A 21,799-nucleotide genomic window follows, 5' to 3' on the forward strand; every position below is an offset into this window, starting at 1 on the left:
TTTTGCTGTAATTAGATTTATTAAAAAAATATATAGTAAATGTCTATTACAGTAAATTATTATTATAGCCCTTGTTTGTATCTTATATTAGTCTTTTTACCTATTTGCCATTCAAAATTTTGGGGTCAGTAAGTTATTTTTTTTTTTTTGAAGAAATCAATATTTTTTATTCAACAAGGACACATTAAATTGACCAAAAGGTACAGAAAAAACAGTTACAAAAACTTCTATTAAAAAAACAAACAAACAGCAACGACAACAACAACAAATTTTTTTTGGGGAACTTCCAATTCATCAAAAAAAGTATCAAAAGTATGAAAGAACCATCATTAACAGTGTAGGTAATGCATTACAAGTAATGTAAGTTATGTGAGTTATGTAATCAGATTACTTTTTTCAAGTAACTAGTAAAGTAATGCATTATTTTTAAATGTACAATAAAGTATCTTTCCAATAGTTACTTTTTCCAAATAAGTAATGCAAGTTAATTTACTCCCAATAATTGACTGACAGACTAAAGAAGAATTTAGTCACTTACACAAAAAAAGATTTAGTTTTTCTAAAAATGTATACAAACAATTCAAACTCAGAATATTATGCAAACCAGCAATAATGAATTGTTAAATTACACAAATACACTGTATTTAATCTCACTTTATTAACCAATGCCTTTGCCGCTGACTTTTGATGATCCAGTTCAATCATATGAATAATCAAAGAATGACATCCTATTTGTGTTTTTATTGCTAATAGAAAACAGTTATTTTAATAAACGTTTATTTTTTTTAAACAATAACTGTTTTTACTGTATTTTTGATCAAATAAACGCAGCCTTAAATTTTTCAATAACCCTGATTCCAAACTTTTGATCAGTAGTGTACGATTTAAGCATTGTTTTATCTATTCCAACACTATGCAGGAGTCATGAATGAAAGCAATAAACTGAATCAAACATAATTTCAAGCACTGGAATTTTTATTTTTTGCTAAATTCCATGAAACAATTACACAATGGTATAACTATACTATATTATATAACTATTTCTGACAAAAGATGCTATTAAAAATATGTTTGACAATGTATATCAATATAAATAAGAGCATATTAATATAAATAACACAGATTTACATCATCATTGACCAAATTAGAAGTATTCAAAAAGGAAAATGAGAAACGTTAAGGGAAATCAGGGCCTTTCAGAGAATCCAAAAGGCAGTGGGTGCAATGTCAGGGCAAAATACACATTTCCTTGCACAGCTCCTGAAAATATTCCTTCCTTTAAAGGTCCAAACACACTGAACCTCTCTCTACATGAGCCTCTTTTAATGCATTAGAAGCCTTGAGTGATGTCACTCACTGTATGGACATTTAAACACAAATCATTTGGCTTTGGGCTTTGAAAAATACATATAAAACGGAGCATGCAATTAATGCACATGTGCACAAGCACACTCATGTCCTCAATGAGAGACACATTTATCACACACTTTAAAAGATTCGAAGGAGAAAAAAGTAGTACAGGCCCATTCTTAGAGTAACATTCTCTCTCTGTCTCACACACGCACAAATATGCACACACACAATCCTGAGATTTTTTTTAACCAATGCACCATCACATACAAGATTAGATGCCTAGATGCCACTTTCAGTAGATGTTCCTATGCCAGTCCACTGCAACTGGATGCAGATTTCTACGGCCCGCCGTTATAGGAATAATCTGCCTTATTGTGCATTACTAGCTTGTTGTCCACAAAGTAAAAGCTGTCGGATTGTGTCTCATATGGGTGAAGGATCATTTCACGCACTGTAAAGGGATGCAAGAAACACAATGTCACTGCCACAAGATCAGAAATCAATCAATAGTTACTAAGTAAGTCACACTCTGAATTCATAAAACAGTTCATGACTTACTTATGTCTTCAGAGAGAGGTGGGAATTCGTAGATGTGTTCGCAGGTATTCTTACTGCTCGGGATGCAGAAGCCAAACTCAAAGTCAAAGCTCTTCAGCAGCTGCCCACGGAAATAGTGCCGCTCAATCATACGAAAGTTGTTGATTGGAACATCGCCTACAGTGAACTCAACCCTGTGGAGGCAGGAAAGGACACATTTAAGGTTATGTATGTAGCAATGAAATTCCTACCATGTTCTGGATGGTGATAAAATGCAGAGCGTACACAAGAAAGATTCAATACGCTGATTTCACGCAGCCGCCATTTTGAAATCGAAAGCAAGCGATGGGAAGGACCCCGCAAGTACAGATTAACAACAATGTGTTGGACTACCACGATTTACACTATTAGATGTAAATATCCAATATAGGATATGTATATAGTTCGTTTCTGCTTCTTTTTTTACGTTCTTAATTATATATATATATACATATATAAAAAATATATTTTATTTATAAATGAATTTCACTGTATATAAGTATGAAAGTATGAAAGAAATGTTTTTAGAATAACTAATTTCTACATTAAACACAACAATACGCCATCCATGATTAAAGGCGACACTTCCGGTTTTCTTCCCACCGGATCCATTTCAAAATGGCGGCTGCGTGAAATCAGCGAATGGGGTTCTATGTACAGTAGAACCTTAGGGTTCTTGGCTCAGGTTTAAAGAACACGTTTTGCCAAAAGGGTTCTATATAAGATGAAATATCTTAAATCTACATTAATTAAAGATATATCTATCTATTCCCTTTATAAGTTACATGATTTACATGTTTCCCTGGAGACAAAATAAGTACAATTTACTTTGATGATCCAATTCAAGAAGTTTACACCCAATGGTCTTTAATGCATATTCTGTGCAAGGGGTGTGCAAACTTATGAGCAGATCTGGCAAATCTTTCTTTGTCTTATCTTTAGTTCTTCTGATGCTTAGGACAAGTGGTATAGTCTTAGTTACTGTTGTAACCCTCATTCCCTGCTGGAGGGAACGGAGACGTTATGTCGACTGACACTTGGGGTCCTACTTGGGAAAACAGCTAATAAAATTAGCAGGTGGATTTTGCATGCATAGCCAGGCAGCTATGCAATAATAGACTCATTAGGTCTGTGCTGAGGAGCCATTCAGCGGGTAGTTGTGTCAGGAGGGATATACTGTCTCCATTCCCTCTATCAGGGAACGATGGTTACATTACGACAGTAATCGAGACGTTCCCTGTCTGTCAGTTACGCTCTACGTTATGTCGACTGACATTAGGCGTCCATATGGAAAGTGCCACACTTACGAGTGTTGGCTGTAGCGTGCCAGCTACCAAATGTCCTTGCCTGATCTTAACCTTCTCAACGCCCCATGTAAGCCGAATAGTCCTTCATGCCTTTTAGGATGGAATGGACCAGGCTTACCATGGAGACGGTTAAATTATTGCTGTTTCTCTATGTTCTTAATGGAAAAGAGTGCTTCGGCTCATTTTCTTTTTACAGCCACGACCAGTGGTTAATGTTGGGGAAGCGTACCAAGTCCAGGTGGAGAGAGATGCTACAGAGGCCTCATCCTACCCAAAGGGAGTACATGTGGAAATTCCCACACTTTACCCGTTTGTACTACCCAACACGCAGGAAGAATCCAGCGCCACCCGGAGATTATAGAAAGGTAATACGCCTTATTCACGGCAGCGCCATCTTTGATTTTTAGTGAGAATGAAAGCGAGGCTGTGAGGGATAGACTTGCATCTCTTCAATTGGCTGTACTGTTATTTAATGTGTTTTCGGATTGTTCTGCTCATGAAACACTGGAAAAATATCTTTCCAAGAAATGTCAGTTGACAAAAAACTCCCGACAATGTAAGTTGTGGAAAATTGTAAGTAATCTAGGAGCTTTATTCAGCTTTTTACAGCGGATGCCATTGGAAACACGGTAAGACTATCCCTCACAGCCTCACTTTCATACCTGTCATGGCGCTGCTCTGAATAAGGTCTATAGGCAGAGTTGTGCCAGAACAATTGTTCATAAACTTGTTCACTGCTTATCGGTCATTTGTTCAATTATTCATCTGTCTAACATGGACTTTTTTCACTTGGAAGTTGTTGAAACGCATGTTTTCATAGTACAATTAACCAATTTAGCTAAAACTTTTATTCATTGTGATATGACTCCTTTAAAGATTAAGTCAAACAGACTCAAGTGTGATTTCAGGCTAATTTTAGCTTGCAATTTAAGATCAAGTGTAATCCTGTCACTGATTGCAGTATGCACTTACGTGGCGCCAACCTGGCGTAGTCGGAGGAAGGCGGGGGTGAACTGGTAACGCACAAAGCGTCCGGCGTTCTGGTCAAAGTCTGTTCTGTCCTCCCCGCTCTCTGTGAATCAGAAAGGGGTCGGCATTATCAAATGAGCCTTTGAAGGGCTCTTGAGCAGCGAGCTGCATCTAAATGGAAATCAGGGCTTTATGGCGGAAAAAAAAAAAAAGAGAAAAAGAAAGCAAGACAAGCCTTGCATTTAAATGTGTAGCCTGTGTAGGTGGAGTGAGGAAGTGATTTTAAGAGGTCTAGCCTTTGTCTTACCTGTTGTAGGGGGTTTGGTGATCTCGAAAAGAACTGTGCCAGTCTCCATGTCTCGGATTTTGAACCTGGTGAAGTCAATCTTGTGTATGTTCTGCTCTGGACCGCAGAGGTAATCTATGGAAACAAAACCCCAACCACAGTGGTTCGAGATGTGACTTTCATAACATCAACATTTGTAAGATAATGAAATATGAATGGAACATTAACATGGATGTGATTCTCTCCAGACTTGTCACAACATTTCAAAACATAAAGCTAAATACATTTTAACACTGGGTATGTGTGCGTGACACAGGTCACGTGCATCAAGTGAGCTATCAAAGATATGCCTCAGGGCTGAGCAACACTGAGAGCCGTAACCTTGTGTGATAGACTGCAGGGACAAAAAGAGCTATTTCTGTTCTCTCTGATGCTGTATGGAAATTACATTGATGATGACCATACACCTACTCGATTCATTACCTGCCTGCAGAGACTGCATACTGTCAGAAGAATAGGAAGTTACCATCAGACAAACATTATTAAACACATTGTGCTTTCATTTTTAACATTTTCTATTGGTTTTTAACTTAAGATTGCCATAACAGTGTGTTTGCTCATTTTGTGTCAAATGAGTGACAGCTGGTCAGAGATATTATGTTTTATAATATTATTTTCCATGTAATATTATAATAATTTGCTTTAGTATGTGTATATATATATATATATATATTAGAGCCCGACCAAAGGATTTTGAAGGCCGATACTGATACAAATATTTTTGGGTTTTAAAATCCGATATTCCGATATTCCGATATATCGGCCGATAATTTCATTTATTATTATTTTTTTTTTAAACTGGACATGATAGTCACAAATTTTGTCATGCTTATTTGAGTTAAGAGAGGGGTGCCCAACCCCGCTCCTGGCGATCGACTGTCCTGCACAGTTCATCTCCAACCCCAATCAAACACACCTGAATGTGATCCTAAAGACCTTAATTGGCTACTTCAGGTGTGTTTGATTAGGGTTTGAGATGAACTGTGCAGGACAGTCGATCGCCAGGAGCAGGATTGGGCACCCCTGAGTTAAGAGAACTGATGGGGATGTTCTTTTAATTGTTATTCAAGCAATGTATGTATCATGAACAATACAACGAGTGTTGCCAACAGGAACGGTGTAGAGTGCCCTCTGGTGGACAAACTATACAACTCCAACAGTCATGACATGGTTCAAGCGTGTTTCGTCTGTTTTTATGTTATTTTTGAAATATTAATTTATTGGCCATTATAACTGCCGATACCGATAGTTTGGAAAATGCCTAATATCGGCCGATAATATCGGTCTGCCGATATATCGGTCTGGCTCTAATATATATATATATAAATAAATATATATACACACATTCATATACCAGTATGTAGATAGAAATGGCTCATTCTAAGGTAATTCAAACATAACGGTTAATTAAGTAAAGGTCTATACTACTGAAAACTGTCAACAGATCCTCCTAAATATTGTACAATGCACCTTTAACTGTCCAAATATTTTTTGGTGTTCACTATATGAGGATTTATTTGTGTCCTGGAGTTGGTAAAAATTTTGTGCCACCCACTCTTATCATGGCCTTTAACGTTCGTCTCCTTTTCCTCATATATACCAAACTCCCAGAGGAGGCATATGAGGTGCGAGGAGCAGCTGTGTCAGCCCTCTTCTACCTGGGATGGATTATACCTAAGAAGCTTACATTGTTCCTCATCACATGGAGCAGACTGGTAGATACTAAGGGGATTTAGGACAACTCTACATTTTGAGAGGTCCATCTATGCTTGGATGACATTGAGATGAGTGTATTACTTCCTGTGAGACACTGAACCGTAACAGTATCCCATAAAATTCACATTTAAACATTGATTAGCGAACATAAACAGAAGCTCAACCGAACCTGTTTGACGTGTGAGAATTAACCTAATTGGTTGAGCTGCGTAACACATGACTCATGAGAATGAACCTCATTGGTTCTCGCACGTCAAGCGAACATGCTTGTGCTTCAATCTTTCAAGATTGAAAAGCCTAAATTCAATCTGTTCATCATATAAAGCGGTCATGTCAATTCAGAAAATTTGGACTAAACCAAGATTTATGTTTTTAAACATGTCCCGCTTATATATACCTTCTCTGAGCATGAGTGTCACAGTGTCTGGTTTGTCATGTGCTTCTGTTCTAGTTCTGTTTATTGTGAGCACTTGGCTTGTCGTGTGTTTCCTTTGTGCCATGTGCTCTCCTGTCTATTGTCTAGCCCCTCCCATCTTGTTATATGATTATTGGTTAATTTGTCCCACCTATTTAGCCTCCCTGTGTTTGTGGTCATCGTTTTTTCCTACCTGTTATTTGTGTTTACTTCCCCACAGTGCCTTTTAAGTTTGTACCTTATCTACCTGTCATTAATAAATTTCCTCTGCATTTGAATCCTTGTCTCAGTTCTGACTATTCCATCACAACGAGAGCCGATTCAGAGAACACTGAAACCTGAATAGACACGAAACAGATACCTTGCATATTTTCCTGCGTTTTCATGCACTTGCCAATACCACAAAACATGCTTGATCTATATCAACACTTTTATAGCTCTCAGTGAACTTGTTCATGGAAATGTTTTTTTTTTTTTGCACTGTTTACTTCACCTCATGAATTGCCACACAGTGGGACCAATCTATGTGAGGTAACACTGTGTGAGTGTGAGCGCAAAGACACAAATAGTCAGGGAAATTAAGAGCAAGAGGTGAAGGGAGAATTCAAATGAACAGAGACTAAGGCATGATAATCTTTTTTTGTATTTTAAGTATTATATTTAATTTACTGAGAATGTAACATTTTAATAGTAGTATCTAGTTTGCATAACCCCAATGTCTTGATGGAGGCATCATAAGTGCAATTCATTATTTTTATGTGCTTTACTATTTGTGAACTGTAAAAAAGAAAAAGTGAAAATGTGGAGTTATTTCCCTCTGATCCTTAAAAATTGCCTTTTCAGAAACTTAATGTAGCCAGGTTGATCATTCATATTAAGCGATATTTGTGTGATTATCTGATGAAATGTCAAATGTGCAAATCTTTAAAAAATCTTATCATAGCTGTGTGGCAGGCAAGTTGTAGCTTTCCAAACCACCATGGTGCCACAGTTCACTACTTCTAATGCTGTCACCTAGCAACATATCTTTTGATACCAATCCAGAATAACTACCACCTGTTATTGTAAGGTAAACAAAAGGAACTGCTCTGTATAACAAACGAAGATTATGAACAAAACAGCATCCATTTACAAGACCACACAGGTTCATTTAGATTTATGAGGCATAATGTGCATATCTAAACACCATAATTCATTCTTTATGAAGTAATGCTTCCAAACACTAAGTAAAGCGCCAAATTGAGCAGTTAATCAAAAGATTATAGGAGGAAGTCAGGTAACCATTTGATAAAAAGCCAATCCACCTCCCTAATGAAATTGAAACACTTATTAACGTAACTTATATTTATACTATTTATCACTTCATAATGTAGACTACTTCATGTTCTTGTTCATAACAGTAACATGAGATAAAGAGGACAAAAATGCAATTTGTAAATAATAATGAATCCAAAGCAAGCATGTTGTCCACCTTCCTCAGAATAGCAGCCTGTATCCTTAAACAAGAGCAGCTTCTATTTTTAGAGCACTAATCCAAGTGATTAGCCATACACCAGATTTTCTTCCATTTAGAAGAAGAGTGGCATCCAGAAGTGAGATCTCAGGATGTCTCTCAGTGCATTTGTATTTATTTGAAGAGATGTTTTAATTCACAGCACAGAGGATAAGAATACATTGTTGATTTTACAACCACAAACCACTTGCATTTCAGAGCTTATGACTCACAACAAGAAATGGTGACAAAGATGAGACAGTGCAGCTATTACGTCCAAGTGAAATATTCTTTATGGAGTGAGAGAAGTGTAACAGTAATGTAAATGTCTATCAGTCAGTTTTGGCAGAGACAGCTCCATAAAACTGTCCCATCAAACTGCACATCACAGATGTGATCTCTGATCAAGTATTTTTTGTTTTAGAGCCAGATATAATGTCTTGCATGCACCCTGCATGCATGATCAAAAATGAGTCAAAACACCAGCTCACAGGAGTCATCCCAGGAGTCATACTAAAGTTCATCTGAGTTCCTTTGCATGAGGTGATGAATATTGGTCAAAGATCATAGTATACCCAACAATACTCTATTTTAAACAAATTAAACTGTTTTATAAAGTGAAATCACTTCAACCAAATCAGCATTTTTATTCCTTTCTAACCACGGGTTAAGAGGATTATTAGCCATATCAAATGTTAACACTATATACATTGTATGATTGATCCTCACTAAATATCTTCAATCATCATCAGATTGACATGGTTCTTCCTCATTTAATTGAAATGTGTATCATCATCCACCTGTCTGTTATTTGATTATTGAAATAATTTTATAGATTTGTATTAATATTTCAAATTAGTTTCTTTTTTTCTGTATCTATATAATTGCCATTTTAGTTTGGGTAGTTTTACAGTAGTACATGGAGTTAAACTAAATAAAAATGAGAAATGTTGATATTTTATTTCAGTTAACGTTTATTGTATTTCAAGTAATTGTTTTATGGTTTTAGTTAACTATAACCCTGCCACGTGTTTGAAAATGTGAGATGTACACAAAACATGCTGTTTCTTGTATGCTGCTTTAGAAAGAATGAATCCGGCAACATTATTAGAAGAAATTATCTTGTGCATTTATCTGTGTGTGGCACAAAGTTACACACATAAGCCTATACACAGTAATTAAAGTATAAATGCTGAAGCCTGTTTTAAGTAAACCTCATCTTGCAGCATGATTAAGGAGGTTCAGCAAGTATAATAATAACTTGCTTAATCTTACATGGAAATGTAAACATTCATTGGCAGGGAGTGAATAATGTATTAAAATCATCCTCTAATCCTAAAATATTGCATTCAGATTCTAAAAAGATCATTCTTATATATTTAATGACTTTCACAGACGTTTTAGAGGTGACAATGCAAAGATTTAAAACTGACCTTAAGTCAACTAACGTTATAGCCATAGCCATGTTTACGTGATTAAATGATTGTTATTTACGTTATATATATATATATATCCTAGCCTCCGTTCGACCAGAAAAGGACCGTACAAAGACGTAGCCTACTCGCTAAATGAAAACGTTCCATCGACGTCACATTTTAAAAGATGACGCTCTATTCTAAATGAAGTTGCGTACTAGATTGTCACGGTGCGAGACTGAACCAGTCTATGGACTGAACAAAAGAAAAAAAAAAGAAAAACAGAAGGAACCGCATTTCGCACGGGTAAAATATGTGCAACAGTAGTGTGAGCTAGCAGAGCAGCTCGTCAGCCGTGCGATTGTTTTCGGAAGCTTCCTGTTTCAGAGTGGCATTGATATTAACGTTACTGAACTTACTGTCTGTGATCTTCTGCAGTCCGAGTACATCATCCGGCGTTATTTCTGTGTTTTTTAACAAATCCTCTTCAGTCGTATTTAGGACACCCGCGTCGCAGCCTTGCTTCACTTTCATGTCTAAATGCGAAAAGATGCTGCTGCTGTTGTTGTCTGTGCACGAGTTGCGATCTTCGCAACAACCTTTCTGGCAAGGGCCGTTGGTTTGCCTCACCTCTGCTGTATTATGCGTCCTGGTTATTTAACGCAGGCTCTTTACTGATACAAGAATAGCGCATCCACCTCCCCCAGCCAGTCTGTCTTCTAAGGATGTTGTGTTGCCGTATTTTAGCTACTCCTTTTCTAAGGCTAGGGACTCTCGCGCTGTAATCTGCATGTTTGTCTGCAGCTGAAGGTATTAGAGCAACCACTCCAATGTAATCGTGCAAACCCCGAGAGAGATGAGCAGTAGCTATTAACTAAGTGCGGAAGGAAGTGGGCAGACGGCTCACTCACTCAAGCCGCTTCTTTTTTTAAAGTAATGTCTGTCTCATCTGTCTGTCTGTCTGTCTGTCTGTCTGTCTGTCTGTCTGTCTGTCTATCTATCTATCTATCTATCTATCTATCTATCTATCTATCTATCTATCTATCTATCTATCTATCTATCTATCTATCTATCTATCTATCTATCTATCTATCTATAGCCTATATCAGGCAAGTTTTTTGTCATGGTTCAGATAGCAACTATTCACTTCTAAATATGTGTATCATTTTCCTAATTTATTATATATATATGCACACACACACACAATATATATATATATATATCAAGTTTTGGCATGTTTTTTGTTATGGTTCAGATAGCCACTATTCACTTCCAAATACGTGTAGCATTTTTCATAATTTATTATAGGCTATATATCTCTCTGAACCATGATAAACAACGTGCCATAATTGGGTACCAGTAAAATATAGAATAACTATTCACTTCCAAATATGTTTCATTTTTTCTAATTTATTATGCATGGTGAATTACATGAATAATTAAAAATATTAAATTAAGGACATTGTACAATTATTGTGCTTTAAAATCTTTTATTTTTGTTTATTGATTTTCTTGGAAATGTGTTTTTAGTTGCCAGCATCCCTGATATATAGTGATAAAGATTCTATTTTGTAAATAAAGGGGGTCTGAAATCTGTTTCTGGAGAGAGAAGAGGCATATTCTGTTCTCTCCCCCCATCTGGTCTGCCATGTTTTTTTACTTGTGCTTACTAGTGCTTGTGTGTATTAATTTAAATGTCTGAAACCTAAAATATGAGTTTGAAAACACTGAATAGTTATATTTCACAGTGATATATGACAGCACTGAGCTCGTCCGTCTCTGGCTTAGCGACCAATGACCACCTAACGCTCGAAAACAGTCTGGCTGGCTGTTAACTTATGTCACGTCACCGAACATTCTGAATCCCTTATTTGGGTCAGTCACAGAAATAAAAATCCCATATATGGGACTGTACCCCTCAAAAGGTTAAAAATTTGTAACCATGAATACAAAAATGAAACTGAAGGGGCACAAATCAGATCTAAGAGGGCAGTGCAGGCGCCGGGCCTATAGCTGAACTGCACCTCCCTTTGGTTTAATGAATATTCCTGCCAGGGTTTAGCAGCTAAATAAGAAATTGATTCAAATTAGCTTTACTGTGGATGTTCATATGGTAGACATTTTTATATTAAGTAACAAAGGCAAAGAGATAGAGAGTTTAGGTAGAGAAAAGAAACATATAATGATGCAATGATTAGACAAGCACTAAAATTGGGACCTAAAATAGTTGATCTATTTTCTTAACTTTTTTAAATTGGGTTTGACGTAGAATGCATTTGCCATAGTAGTTCTACAACTAGTCGTAACACATGATTGTTCATTCCAAGCTGCTCGTTATAAATGTTTTTTTTTTTTTACATTCCACAGTTTTCCCTGGGGGCCTTGTTGTATCCACCTGTCCATGCCACGTGTCATTCCTTATGCCATCTCAAAGCAGCCTCTGTGATGTGTCTGCATGTCCCTTACTCTGCGCACAGACTGGATCTGGGGGTGATTGGCACCCCACTCGTTCCAGTGTTTATAGGATCTACACTCAAACAGGTACTGATATCCACGGTAGCCAGGGTACTGGTATCCAACCCACCTACAAAAGGAAAGAGCATAGCATATGGTAACTCATGAGATAACATCAAATGCCTAGATAATCTTCATCTTTTGTAATAGTAAATGGTAAATCACTTACGTTCCACCATTTACTTGAATGCTGGCGACTCTGTCCTGAAAGCCATAACACCACAAACTTGGGATGTCCTCATCAGACACTTCCATCTTACGACCCTCAAAGTTCATGCACTCATACAGACAGATCTTATGGTCCTGGGGGTCCTACATGGAGAAAGAAACAGTTGAGACGGATGGTCCTCCTATTATTAATTGGTTATGTTTTGTGATAAAATGGGAAATGGACTGATATAATGTTCTCCCACCATCTTTACGGGCCGGACAGACATGAGGCGATCACATCGATAGCTGTTAGACCAAGTGTCCCATCGAGGGTATTCGCCCTTCTCCAGCATGAACATCTCACCAGTCATATCCTGTTGCTCAAAACCTACCCATCTGCAAGACAATAGAGGCAAACACACTGTAAATGGTGTGGTTTTTGTGGTTGTGTTTTTTTTACATGTACATTATGGAATAAATATAATATATAATAAATAATTTGGAATATTCACAAATAGAAATAAAAGATTACAGAAAGTTTTTGAAAGAAGTCTCTTATGCTCAACAAGGCTGCTTTTATTTAATCAAAAATACAGTACAAATAGTAATATTGTAAAATATTATTAAAATGTTTTCAGCCTCAAGTGTGTGATCCACAGAAATCATTCAAAAATGCTGTTTTTTTTTCTCTAGAAACATTAATGTTGGAAAAAAAAAATCTGTGCTGCTTACTGTAATATTTTTGTGGAAACTTGAAAGTGAAAGGGATGGTTGATTTATAATTTAACTTTTCTAACTTTAGTTAGTGTGTAATGTTGCTGTTTGAGGATAAACAACATGTGCAAAGTTACATGTGCTTCAAGTTCTATTTTCTTATAAAGAAACTGTTTTTTAAGGAAACGGGACTACATGACATTCCTCTGGGGTTAGTAACATCAACAACTCTAAAATTTACATGAACAAGACAGAATATGCTAATCAATGACTAGAAGACACATTCTAGTACTGTGGGGTATTTTGAGCTAAAACTTCACATAACACACTCTGGGGACATCAGAGATTTATTTTACATCTTGTGAAAAGGGCATTATACCACCCCTTATAAGCTACATAAATTCATCTACTAACCATTCAGAAATGTTGTCGCTTCTTGATTCTTTCCATCTTTCTGACTCGGTTTGAACATAAAAGGCTAAAAGTTTTTGAAATTTTCAGTGCATGGCTGTGTGAGGTAATCAAAGCTCCTGAGAAGCTCCGCCCTCTGTGCCAGGAGTAGCAGCTCATTTGCATTTAAAGGGACAAACACAAGAACTGTGCGTTTTTGTTCACCCTCAAAAAGTGACAACTTTAACTTGTTATATAAAATATCTGTGGGGTGTTTTGAGATAAAACTTCACATACACACTCTGGGGACATCAGAGATTTATTTTACATCTTGTGAAAAGGGCATTATACTACCCCTTTAAAAAAATCACTGACCCATATGCGACAAATCTTCTGTATGATTTGTGGGATGAGTACTTACGGCCCACACTCCACTCTGATGGAGCCCACACGGTTAAGCCCCTTGTCACAAATGTTTCTGCACTCTCCACTCAGCTCCATTATGCTTCCTTGGAAATTCTCGTACTCAAACAGATATATCTGATCAGAGAGATCACACAGTAAAGGAAAATAATTCAGCGAGTGCTTCTTGTACAAAACATGTGTAATGGCAATATTAGAGGAAAAAGTGAGAATCTGATAAGAGCATGCTGAGACAGGTTTGACATACTCTGTGGGAGCTCATTGCCTTGGCAAAGCGACTCCCCATACTTCCTTGTACAGCAGTGTGTGACATGACTGAAGCTGCAAACAACAGAACAGAGAGAAGTTGAGCTTAAATGAAAGACTGAATCAAGATTAATTCCGGAATGTTACACACTCAATTCTTCTTTGCTATTTATCAGAACACATTTATAGAGATATCGCAACTTCATATTTAAATATCTCTATCTATCTATCTATCTATCTATCTATCTATCTATCTATCTATCTATCTATCTATCTATCTATCTATCTATCTATCTATCTATCTATCTATCTATCTATCTATCTATCTATCTATCTATCTATCTATCTATCTATCTATCTATCTATCTATCTCTCTATCTATCTATCTATCTATCTATCTATCTATCTATCTATCTATCTATCTATCTATCTATCTATCTATCTATCTATCTATCTATCTCTCAATCATAACAAACTTATTTAAAGGGTGGTCACTCTGAAATGATTGAAATGACCAATCAGATCTCACCTAAACCTTTGCAGTCAGATGAATGGAATGTAAAAGTAACGCTGGTGGAGGAAAAGATGCCGAGAAGGTAATGTAAAAGGGTTCTATATACATATATATATATGCCAGCAGTACTTCTAAAGCTAAATGAGACCAGGCTATTGGATAAAAGTGATGGCCGTTTGGAGGGGTTCGGAGTGGAGGCTTATCTATGTGACCCTGCTGACTCTGCTCATTGCTTTGTTCCAGGCTAGGACTGGATGTCTGATGTCTACCTCCATCAGCAAAAAGCGTGGCACTCCACAGCCCCTATCTCTTCAACACTCTTTGACACTCTCTATAGCATGGCTAGCAATGTGCTGACCTCAGTAGAGTGGCTGCAGACCTCTCCATTGAGAGAAAGAGGACTTGTTGCCGTTGTGTGAAGCTTCAGCAGTTTTCTGTGTGATTACGGTTATATATTTATGTTGTCAAGGATTCTGGAGCTTATAAGTTTGAAGTTAAGTTTCCCACAAGTGTGGATTTAGGTACTCCACATTTAAATAGCCATGCATTTAATTATTCTCACAATCACACACATATGACCATTGACGAATCAAAAATACTTCTAGTGAAACTCACCCAAAAATCTGCCAAATTATGAATCAATCTTCTTATTTACTTGAATGCCATAATTCACACACTTCATTTGACTTAGTCATGCACCTCCTCGACTGGGCCCCAGCCATGCAGCCTGCTTTGCATAAAGTCAAAGGAGTGGGCAGGACATGGATGTTGAATGGACGTGCTTGTAAGGCCTGTTGCGTGTGTATGCATATGTGAGGGAGAGCGTCCGTATGTAAAGGCAGGTAGAAAGGGTTGTTGAAGCATTCTGTAGCTGCCTGCCACCGCACTGAGAGGAAAGCAGATGGGTCTCAATGCAGCTTAAAAATGGACTTTTAATGATAGTTAATTGTTAAAAACCATTGTTTTTTGTTCATACCCAGCATATTTGGCATCTTTGTGTTGTCTTTGCTGGAATGATCTCAAGTCGAAACAGCTTGCTTGTGTTTCTGCAAGCATGTGTGCTTTGCAGTACACTCCGGTCATATGTAAAAGCATGCATGGAATCACTTGCCTGGCATCCACTCTGGTGGCAGATGCCAGTAGGCATGATGCCTCCCTGGCTACGGCAGATGGCATTGTGAGCTGGGTAAAGCCAAAGGCTCAGTCCAAAACAATGAAGCCTGAGGCAAAGTGCTGACTCCTGCCTGCCCTGTGGCCAATCTTCCCTTTCTGTCATGCTACATATAAATAGAGCCCTTAGTCGGAGGTCTGGAGACCGTTGTGTGGAACTCCTGAGTGCTTGCAGATATTTGTTGGGTAGGTCAGGTAAGCCCTTCATGTTTGTCCTTTCAGCCTCTGTGGTCATCTTTTAGTGTGCTTTTCTGATCTGCAGAGCTTATGGGAGGGGCGCACATGCACAATTGAAAACCCAAAGCAAACATAGCAAGCATATATGGGTACCTTTGTCAAAATAGACATGATTTCATTTGGGCAATATGGGCAAATATTGCAATATGGGCAATTTTATGTATATATAAAATTAGTGACTAAATAAAATATTTTAAAAATGTAAATAATAAGCTTTGCATAATGTACAACCTTCTAGGCAATCTTGATATTAAGGACAAATCGGATATTTTAGCAGTTGCTGATATAATCTGTGCCATTTTTAAATTTGTAGATACCTCAATGTTTTGGAAATAAATAAGTATATTTCAGTAAGCTGTGGTTTTATCCTGTTATGGTTGAAAACAGCAGCAAGGTCTAACTTGTTGGCTGCCATATCTTTCTTGTTTATTTTTTTAATCCCTAGGCTACTTGTAGAGTTCACATAAATGATATAGAACCCATGCATGTTTTCTTTCTTTCTTTATATTTTTTAACAAAGGCTATCTGTATTGTTCAGGTCTATCAGCGTTGAGATATCTTCAAGGATGGCTCTGACTAATCCCATGCCAATGGGGCCATGGAAGGCAAGTAAACACTCAATGTCGGTCACAGTACAAAAGGATATGGAATAATCTGAATCACATCTCTTTTTGTCTCTGTGAATATGTGTAGCTCACAGTCTATGACCAAGAGAACTTCCAAGGCAAGCGTGTGGAGTTCACCTCAGCCTCTCAAAACATAATGGAATGTGGCATGGACACTGTTCGCTCTCTGAAAGTGGAGTGCGGCGCGTAAGTCATGTATTCACAGACTCATACTATCTAAATGAGCCCATACCAGACTTCAATTGTTGTTGTAACATGCTAATTAATTAGAAGTACTACAGTTTAACCCCTAAGATAAAAGTATTTGCACTTTAAAATATGTATATTTTAAATAATATTAATAATATTGTTAAAAAAAATGGATGTATTTGAATAATAGGAAAAGGATTTTGGATATCTTCATGGGAAGATTTCCATATTCGTATGTCCCCATGACGTAGGGTTTATCAGTACCACACACAAACACATACACACTCCACATTTTATTTATGTAGCATGTGTATATTTGAACAGCTGGGTGGGCTACGAACACTCCAGCTTCTGTGGGCAGCAGTTCATCTTGGAGAGAGGCGACTACCCTCGCTGGGAGTCTTGGAGCGGTAGCAATGCCTACCACATTGAGAGACTAATGTCCTTCCGGCCAATCTGCTCTGCTGTGAGTCTGAAACCATATCAATAATCAGTGGCAAAATGGTTTAAACATCTCTCCAAATTAAACACAATATCTTCCGCTGTTATGATCTATGCAGAACCACAAGGAGTCAAAAATTACCGTCTTTGAGCGGGAGAACTTTATCGGAAACCAGTGGGAGATAACTGACGACTACCCCTCTCTCAAGGCCATGGGCTGGCCCTCCAATGAGATCGGATCCATGCAGGTGCAAAGTGGGGCGTGAGTACCATACTTGTTAATTTTGTCTTGGTTACATTAGGGGTCAAATAAAAAAACAATTAGCACTTTAAAGTCACCATGAAATTGAACAATTATTATATTTTATGGAATATTGGAGTATTTATTAAAAAATGATTTATCCAAGCAATTTTTTAATAAGTTCATGTGCCCTCAAAATAACTTCCCTTCCCTCTTGCATCGACATCTCCTCTCTTCTCTGATGGGGTGTTTACTGGCACGAGGGTGGGACAACCTGTCACTCACATGAGATCCACCAATACTAGCAAACCACATGTTATGAAAGGGAAAAAAGGCCTATCGCAACTTCCGTAAGCACTTTTGAGTGTACACTGCTCAGGTCTTGTAGAAGGGATGCTTTTTCTCAGGTGGCCGAATCGTTCGTCCTATAGAAAGAGGTTTTGCTCAGCAAGAAAATAGCAATTAGAGGGCACATTGGCAAACCTTGCAATTTTTGGGATACTTGGAATTTCAAACTAGAGATCTCAATTTGCATTTGTCATTGTGTTTCCTCACTACATGCAGATGGGTTTGTTACCAGTACCCCGGCTACCGTGGTTTCCAATACATCATGGAGTGTGACCACCATGGCGGCGAGTTCAAATACTACAGGGAATGGGGCTCCCACGCTCAGACCTTCCAGGTGCAGTCCCTCCGCCGGGTTCAGCAGTGAGCGCAGCTCGCCCAGCACCCTTCCTCCCTCCCCTGCCTCCTCCTCCTCTTCCTCACCTCCACCCCTTCATTCCGATACCAGCAAGCCCAGCACAGGCTGAACGTCTGGTGCATTCGGCAAAAGTTTACAACGCTTTCTTCTTTCTGCATGCCATCGATTTGAAAGAAAAGAGTCAGAGGAAGAACTCAAGCAGACTGATTCTGTGAGCGGCACAGTGGTGTGATTTAAGCTTCGCTTCTCATCACTGTCATGATGCAGTCTGTGCAAAAGAGATCAATAAAGGGTACACACATGAAAACCAACCATTGTGAGAGTGTGTTTGATGCATGCAGTGTAGTTTGAAACTAACTTTGTGAAATGGCCCAAATTTTAACCATGATTAGCACCAAAACATCCTATTGTTAAAAAGAGTTGATTTCTAGTGGCTTGTGGGTACAGGGACAAAATAGGGTGCAAAACTGAAAACGAATAAATAAACTTTTATTGTTGTTTTCACTTATGTTTGGGTGCGGTGTTGATTTTCTGACCTGTCACCTGTTATGATTACATGCTAAATAATTTATTTATGATAAATATTGTCAAATCTATTCACTTCAAGGAAGGAATTAATTTAAACTGCATGTTGGATTCAAATGATTTGCAGTTTCATCTACTGAATCACCACAATCAGAAAAAAATCTTACATTTTTGACAAAACAACTATATTTTATATTATATTTATCTACACGCAGCAGCAAGTTGCTTAAACTTGGAAAATTATCTAAAAATTTTAAACAATTTCTGTTGTTGTGTGGTTGTGACAATAACTATTTTTTATTTCTTAAAAAAAAACAAAAAAAAAAAACAAAAAAAAAACAACAACAACCATCAGAGCCTGTGTTAAGGTTATTATAACATTAACATTTCACAGGTGTTGAGATATGGACAGAGGAAATGTGTTTTAGGGGTAGTGTGTTATTTTTTATGTAGCCTATGATTTCTCATGCTCTTATTTTGGTCTTGGGGTGATTCGCTTCAGAAAGTGCGACTCTTCTTCTAGAGATGACGTAGAGAAATGGCGCCATCCAGCGCTTGTCAGAAGTGAAACTGTCCTATACAAAAACTTGAAAAAACAACAACTACACGATAACAGTCTGGAGTGAGCAACGGAGCAAAACCCATGAGCAAAACACGTGTTGCCTACTCTTCCAAACTTTGAAATTTGTAATTTGTAACATTCCTCAATTCGCCCTCAAAGGACATGTCTATCCTGTTGTCAGTGCTGGCCGGTGTGCTGGCCGTGTACATACTGCTCTATTACACCGTGTTTAAAGGAGCTAGATTTAAGAGCAGTGTCTCGTTAAAGGGGAAAACAGCAATTGTAACAGGTTTGTAACATTTAAACGCTTAAGTATGGTAGATATATGATGTATTTGCATATTTATATCTACTGTAGTTTCCTGTACATCTGAAAACATTTAACGTTGTCTCATTACTCAAACGTTGTCTGAGTAATCAATACTCTGTAAATGCAGGAAGTAATACAGGCATTGGAAAACCCACAGCCTTGGATCTGGCCAAGAGAGGGGCCAGAGTGATCCTCGCCTGCCGAAACAAACAGAAAGCTGAAGCTGCAGTTTATGACATAAGAAAGGTGAACTCTTCAATTAACCCTAATTCCTCCCAGTTCTTATTACACTGAGATAAGTCTAAAAGAAAGAACTTGCTGTATATCCTCCAGGAAAGTGGGAACTCCCAGATACTGTTCATGCAACTGGACCTGGCCAGTTTAAAGTCAGTGCGAGATTTTGCTGAGACTTTTCTGAAGAGTGAACCGAGGCTGGACTTGCTTATTAACAATGCAGGTAATTTAAGAGGCAATCTGGTGTATGAACACATGCAAGAACATGATTTCAGTGTGTGAGGTTTTCCCTGTAGGTGTTATCGCATCAGGCAAAACTGACGATGGCTTTGGCATGGCGTTCGGCGTCAACCACCTGGGCCACTTTTTGCTGACGCTGTTGCTGTTGGATCGTCTGAAGCAGGCAGAGCACAGCCGCGTTGTCAACGTGTCCGCCCTTCTGCATCGGTTGGGTTCTGTGGACTTCAACCTCCTCAACACCCACAAGGATCTGGTCACAGGTCAGTCTTCCTGGTACGCATTCAGAGCCTACTGCCACAGCAAACTCTGCAATGTGCTCTTTACCCGTGAGCTCGCAAACCGCTTGGAAGGAACAAGTGTCACCTGCTATTGCCTGCATCCAGGTAAGTGGTCCTTCGTTTTTTTTTTTGTGTGTGCCATTATGTCACAAGTATTATTATTCCTCCTCATTTTCTTCATTGTCTCTTTTTAATAGGTGTCATAGCCACTGAGATTGGTCGAAATATGGGTTTGGTGCAGAAGCTGGTTTACCCGATCATGTCCAAGCTGTTTTTCCTGGACCCTGAGGGAGGTGCGCAGACCACACTATACTGTGCTTTGCAGGAGGGACTCGAGCCTCTGAGTGGACGCTACTTCTCTTCCTGCGCTCTGCAGAATGTTAGCGCTGACGGACGGGACGATGCCCTGGCCAGGAAGCTTTGGGAAGTGAGCGAGAGGCTGTGTGGCCTAGCTTGAGTGAGCACATGCAGGTTTGTGGAACAATAGAACTCCACACACAAAAGCATTATGAGTATACGCTGTTGAGGTTCTTCATTTAATTCAAAGGTGCACATGTAGCTGAGGTGGCTGGTTTTTGCATTTAATATATATATTGTTTTAAAATATTTTGTTGCTTTACATTAATACAATAATATAAATTAGGGGTTCACACTCGTATTTCATTTCTGCTTGATACCATAACCTGATCATTTATTTGTGTTATGGACCTATACATTGATGAAAATTGTCTTAAATAAAAATAAAACACTAAAACCTGATTTAGGCATCAGAACATTATAATGTACAGAATGAAAAATGGATATTCGTTTTGAGATTTGTAAAGATTATATCTAACATTATTATTATCAAATTATTAGTATTTTTTTAAGATTGACTAAAGTAGAACCAAAAATGGGCCAATAACTAATGTGTCAATGTATTGTGCATCCCTACTTTGAATGAAGCAACAATATGTGCATAGCTTGGGAAACTGAAACCAAAGAAACATTTAATGTCCTTATGATATGTTATGCTTATTATTCTAAAATATTTAGAGGTGAAGTAGAGTTATGATTTGTATTCACTCAGTGGAATTTGTATTAATACTCCTTCTCTCTCTCTCTCTCTCTCTAAAAGAACATCTATATTTTTCTGGACTTATAACTTTTATAAACATGCATGTATGTGTTATTGCTTTTTTATGATCAGTTCTTTTGACCCAAATGGGAACATTGCATCCACTGATTCTTTTTTAACTCATGACCAATTCCAATACCTCGTGTATTTGAAAATATAAATCAAACGAGGAAATTAAAAAAGTAAAAACAATTTCTTTCATTCATTTAAAGCCTTAATACCTTGTCTATATATTGATAGGATGTTGTACCTTTTTGGTTCACTGGGGGGCAGTAGCGTGTCACATTTGGCCATCTTCAACTCAAGGCAACACACAACCTTAAGAGTCTACAGAGACCTCTGTCAAGATGACAATCATTAGAATAAAGTAGGTTAGATTACACTGAG

The 21,799-nt window shown here is 37.8% G+C and overlaps 4 protein-coding genes across 7 annotated transcripts in view; 2 read left to right on the plus strand and 2 right to left on the minus strand.

Moving 5' to 3' along the window:
• Positions 1 to 971: 971 nt before the first annotated feature.
• unc119a1 (unc-119 lipid binding chaperone a1) lies at positions 972 to 10,461 on the minus strand. The gene is made up of 5 exons (XM_039670993.2): positions 10,009 to 10,461; positions 4,513 to 4,626; positions 4,209 to 4,308; positions 1,912 to 2,084; positions 972 to 1,804 (listed from the first exon to the last, which is right to left on the minus strand). The coding sequence occupies exons 1-5, from the start codon at positions 10,121 to 10,123 to the stop codon at positions 1,692 to 1,694; spliced, it is 615 nt and encodes a 204-aa protein (XP_039526927.1). The 5' UTR covers positions 10,124 to 10,461; the 3' UTR covers positions 972 to 1,691.
• Positions 10,462 to 12,007: 1,546 nt separating this feature from the next.
• Positions 12,008 to 14,093, minus strand: crybb1l3 (crystallin, beta B1, like 3). The gene is made up of 5 exons (XM_039670992.2): positions 14,028 to 14,093; positions 13,779 to 13,897; positions 12,517 to 12,649; positions 12,273 to 12,415; positions 12,008 to 12,173 (listed from the first exon to the last, which is right to left on the minus strand). Exons 1-5 carry the CDS (start codon positions 14,091 to 14,093, stop codon positions 12,008 to 12,010), a joined length of 627 nt encoding a protein of 208 aa, XP_039526926.2.
• Positions 12,019 to 18,458, plus strand: cryba1a (crystallin, beta A1a). 2 transcript variants are annotated; one of them, XM_089121195.1, is made up of 6 exons: positions 12,019 to 12,130; positions 16,486 to 16,552; positions 16,641 to 16,759; positions 17,087 to 17,228; positions 17,323 to 17,465; positions 18,009 to 18,458. In XM_089121195.1, the coding sequence occupies exons 2-6, from the start codon at positions 16,514 to 16,516 to the stop codon at positions 18,154 to 18,156; spliced, it is 591 nt and encodes a 196-aa protein (XP_088977321.1). In that variant the 5' UTR covers positions 12,019 to 12,130; positions 16,486 to 16,513; the 3' UTR covers positions 18,157 to 18,458. The 2 variants fall into 2 exon arrangements, with proteins under 2 accessions (XP_088977321.1, XP_039527003.2); XM_039671069.2 differs by lacking the exon at positions 12,019 to 12,130 and adding an exon at positions 15,149 to 15,905.
• A 727-nt stretch (positions 18,459 to 19,185) lies between these two features.
• dhrs13a.3 (dehydrogenase/reductase 13a, tandem duplicate 3) overlaps positions 19,186 to 21,799 on the plus strand; it is a 183,906-nt gene continuing 181,292 nt past the window's right edge. For 2 of the 3 annotated variants that reach the window (XM_089121198.1, XM_039671194.2), the window contains exons 1-5: positions 19,186 to 19,523; positions 19,671 to 19,789; positions 19,877 to 20,000; positions 20,074 to 20,400; positions 20,493 to 20,766. In XM_089121198.1, the coding sequence (XP_088977324.1) occupies positions 19,397 to 19,523; positions 19,671 to 19,789; positions 19,877 to 20,000; positions 20,074 to 20,400; positions 20,493 to 20,752 (957 nt within the window). In that variant the 5' untranslated portion in view covers positions 19,186 to 19,396 and the 3' untranslated portion in view covers positions 20,753 to 20,766. Of the gene's footprint in view, positions 19,524 to 19,670; positions 19,790 to 19,876; positions 20,001 to 20,073; positions 20,401 to 20,492; positions 20,767 to 21,412; positions 21,605 to 21,799 lie in introns of those variants that run through there. The other variant, XM_039671193.2, reaches the window with a different exon arrangement.

The sequence above is a fragment of the Pimephales promelas genome, chromosome 16 (assembly GCF_988280905.1).
Source record: "Pimephales promelas chromosome 16, fPimPro1.hap1.1, whole genome shotgun sequence".
Taxonomy (NCBI): domain Eukaryota; kingdom Metazoa; phylum Chordata; class Actinopteri; order Cypriniformes; family Leuciscidae; genus Pimephales; species Pimephales promelas.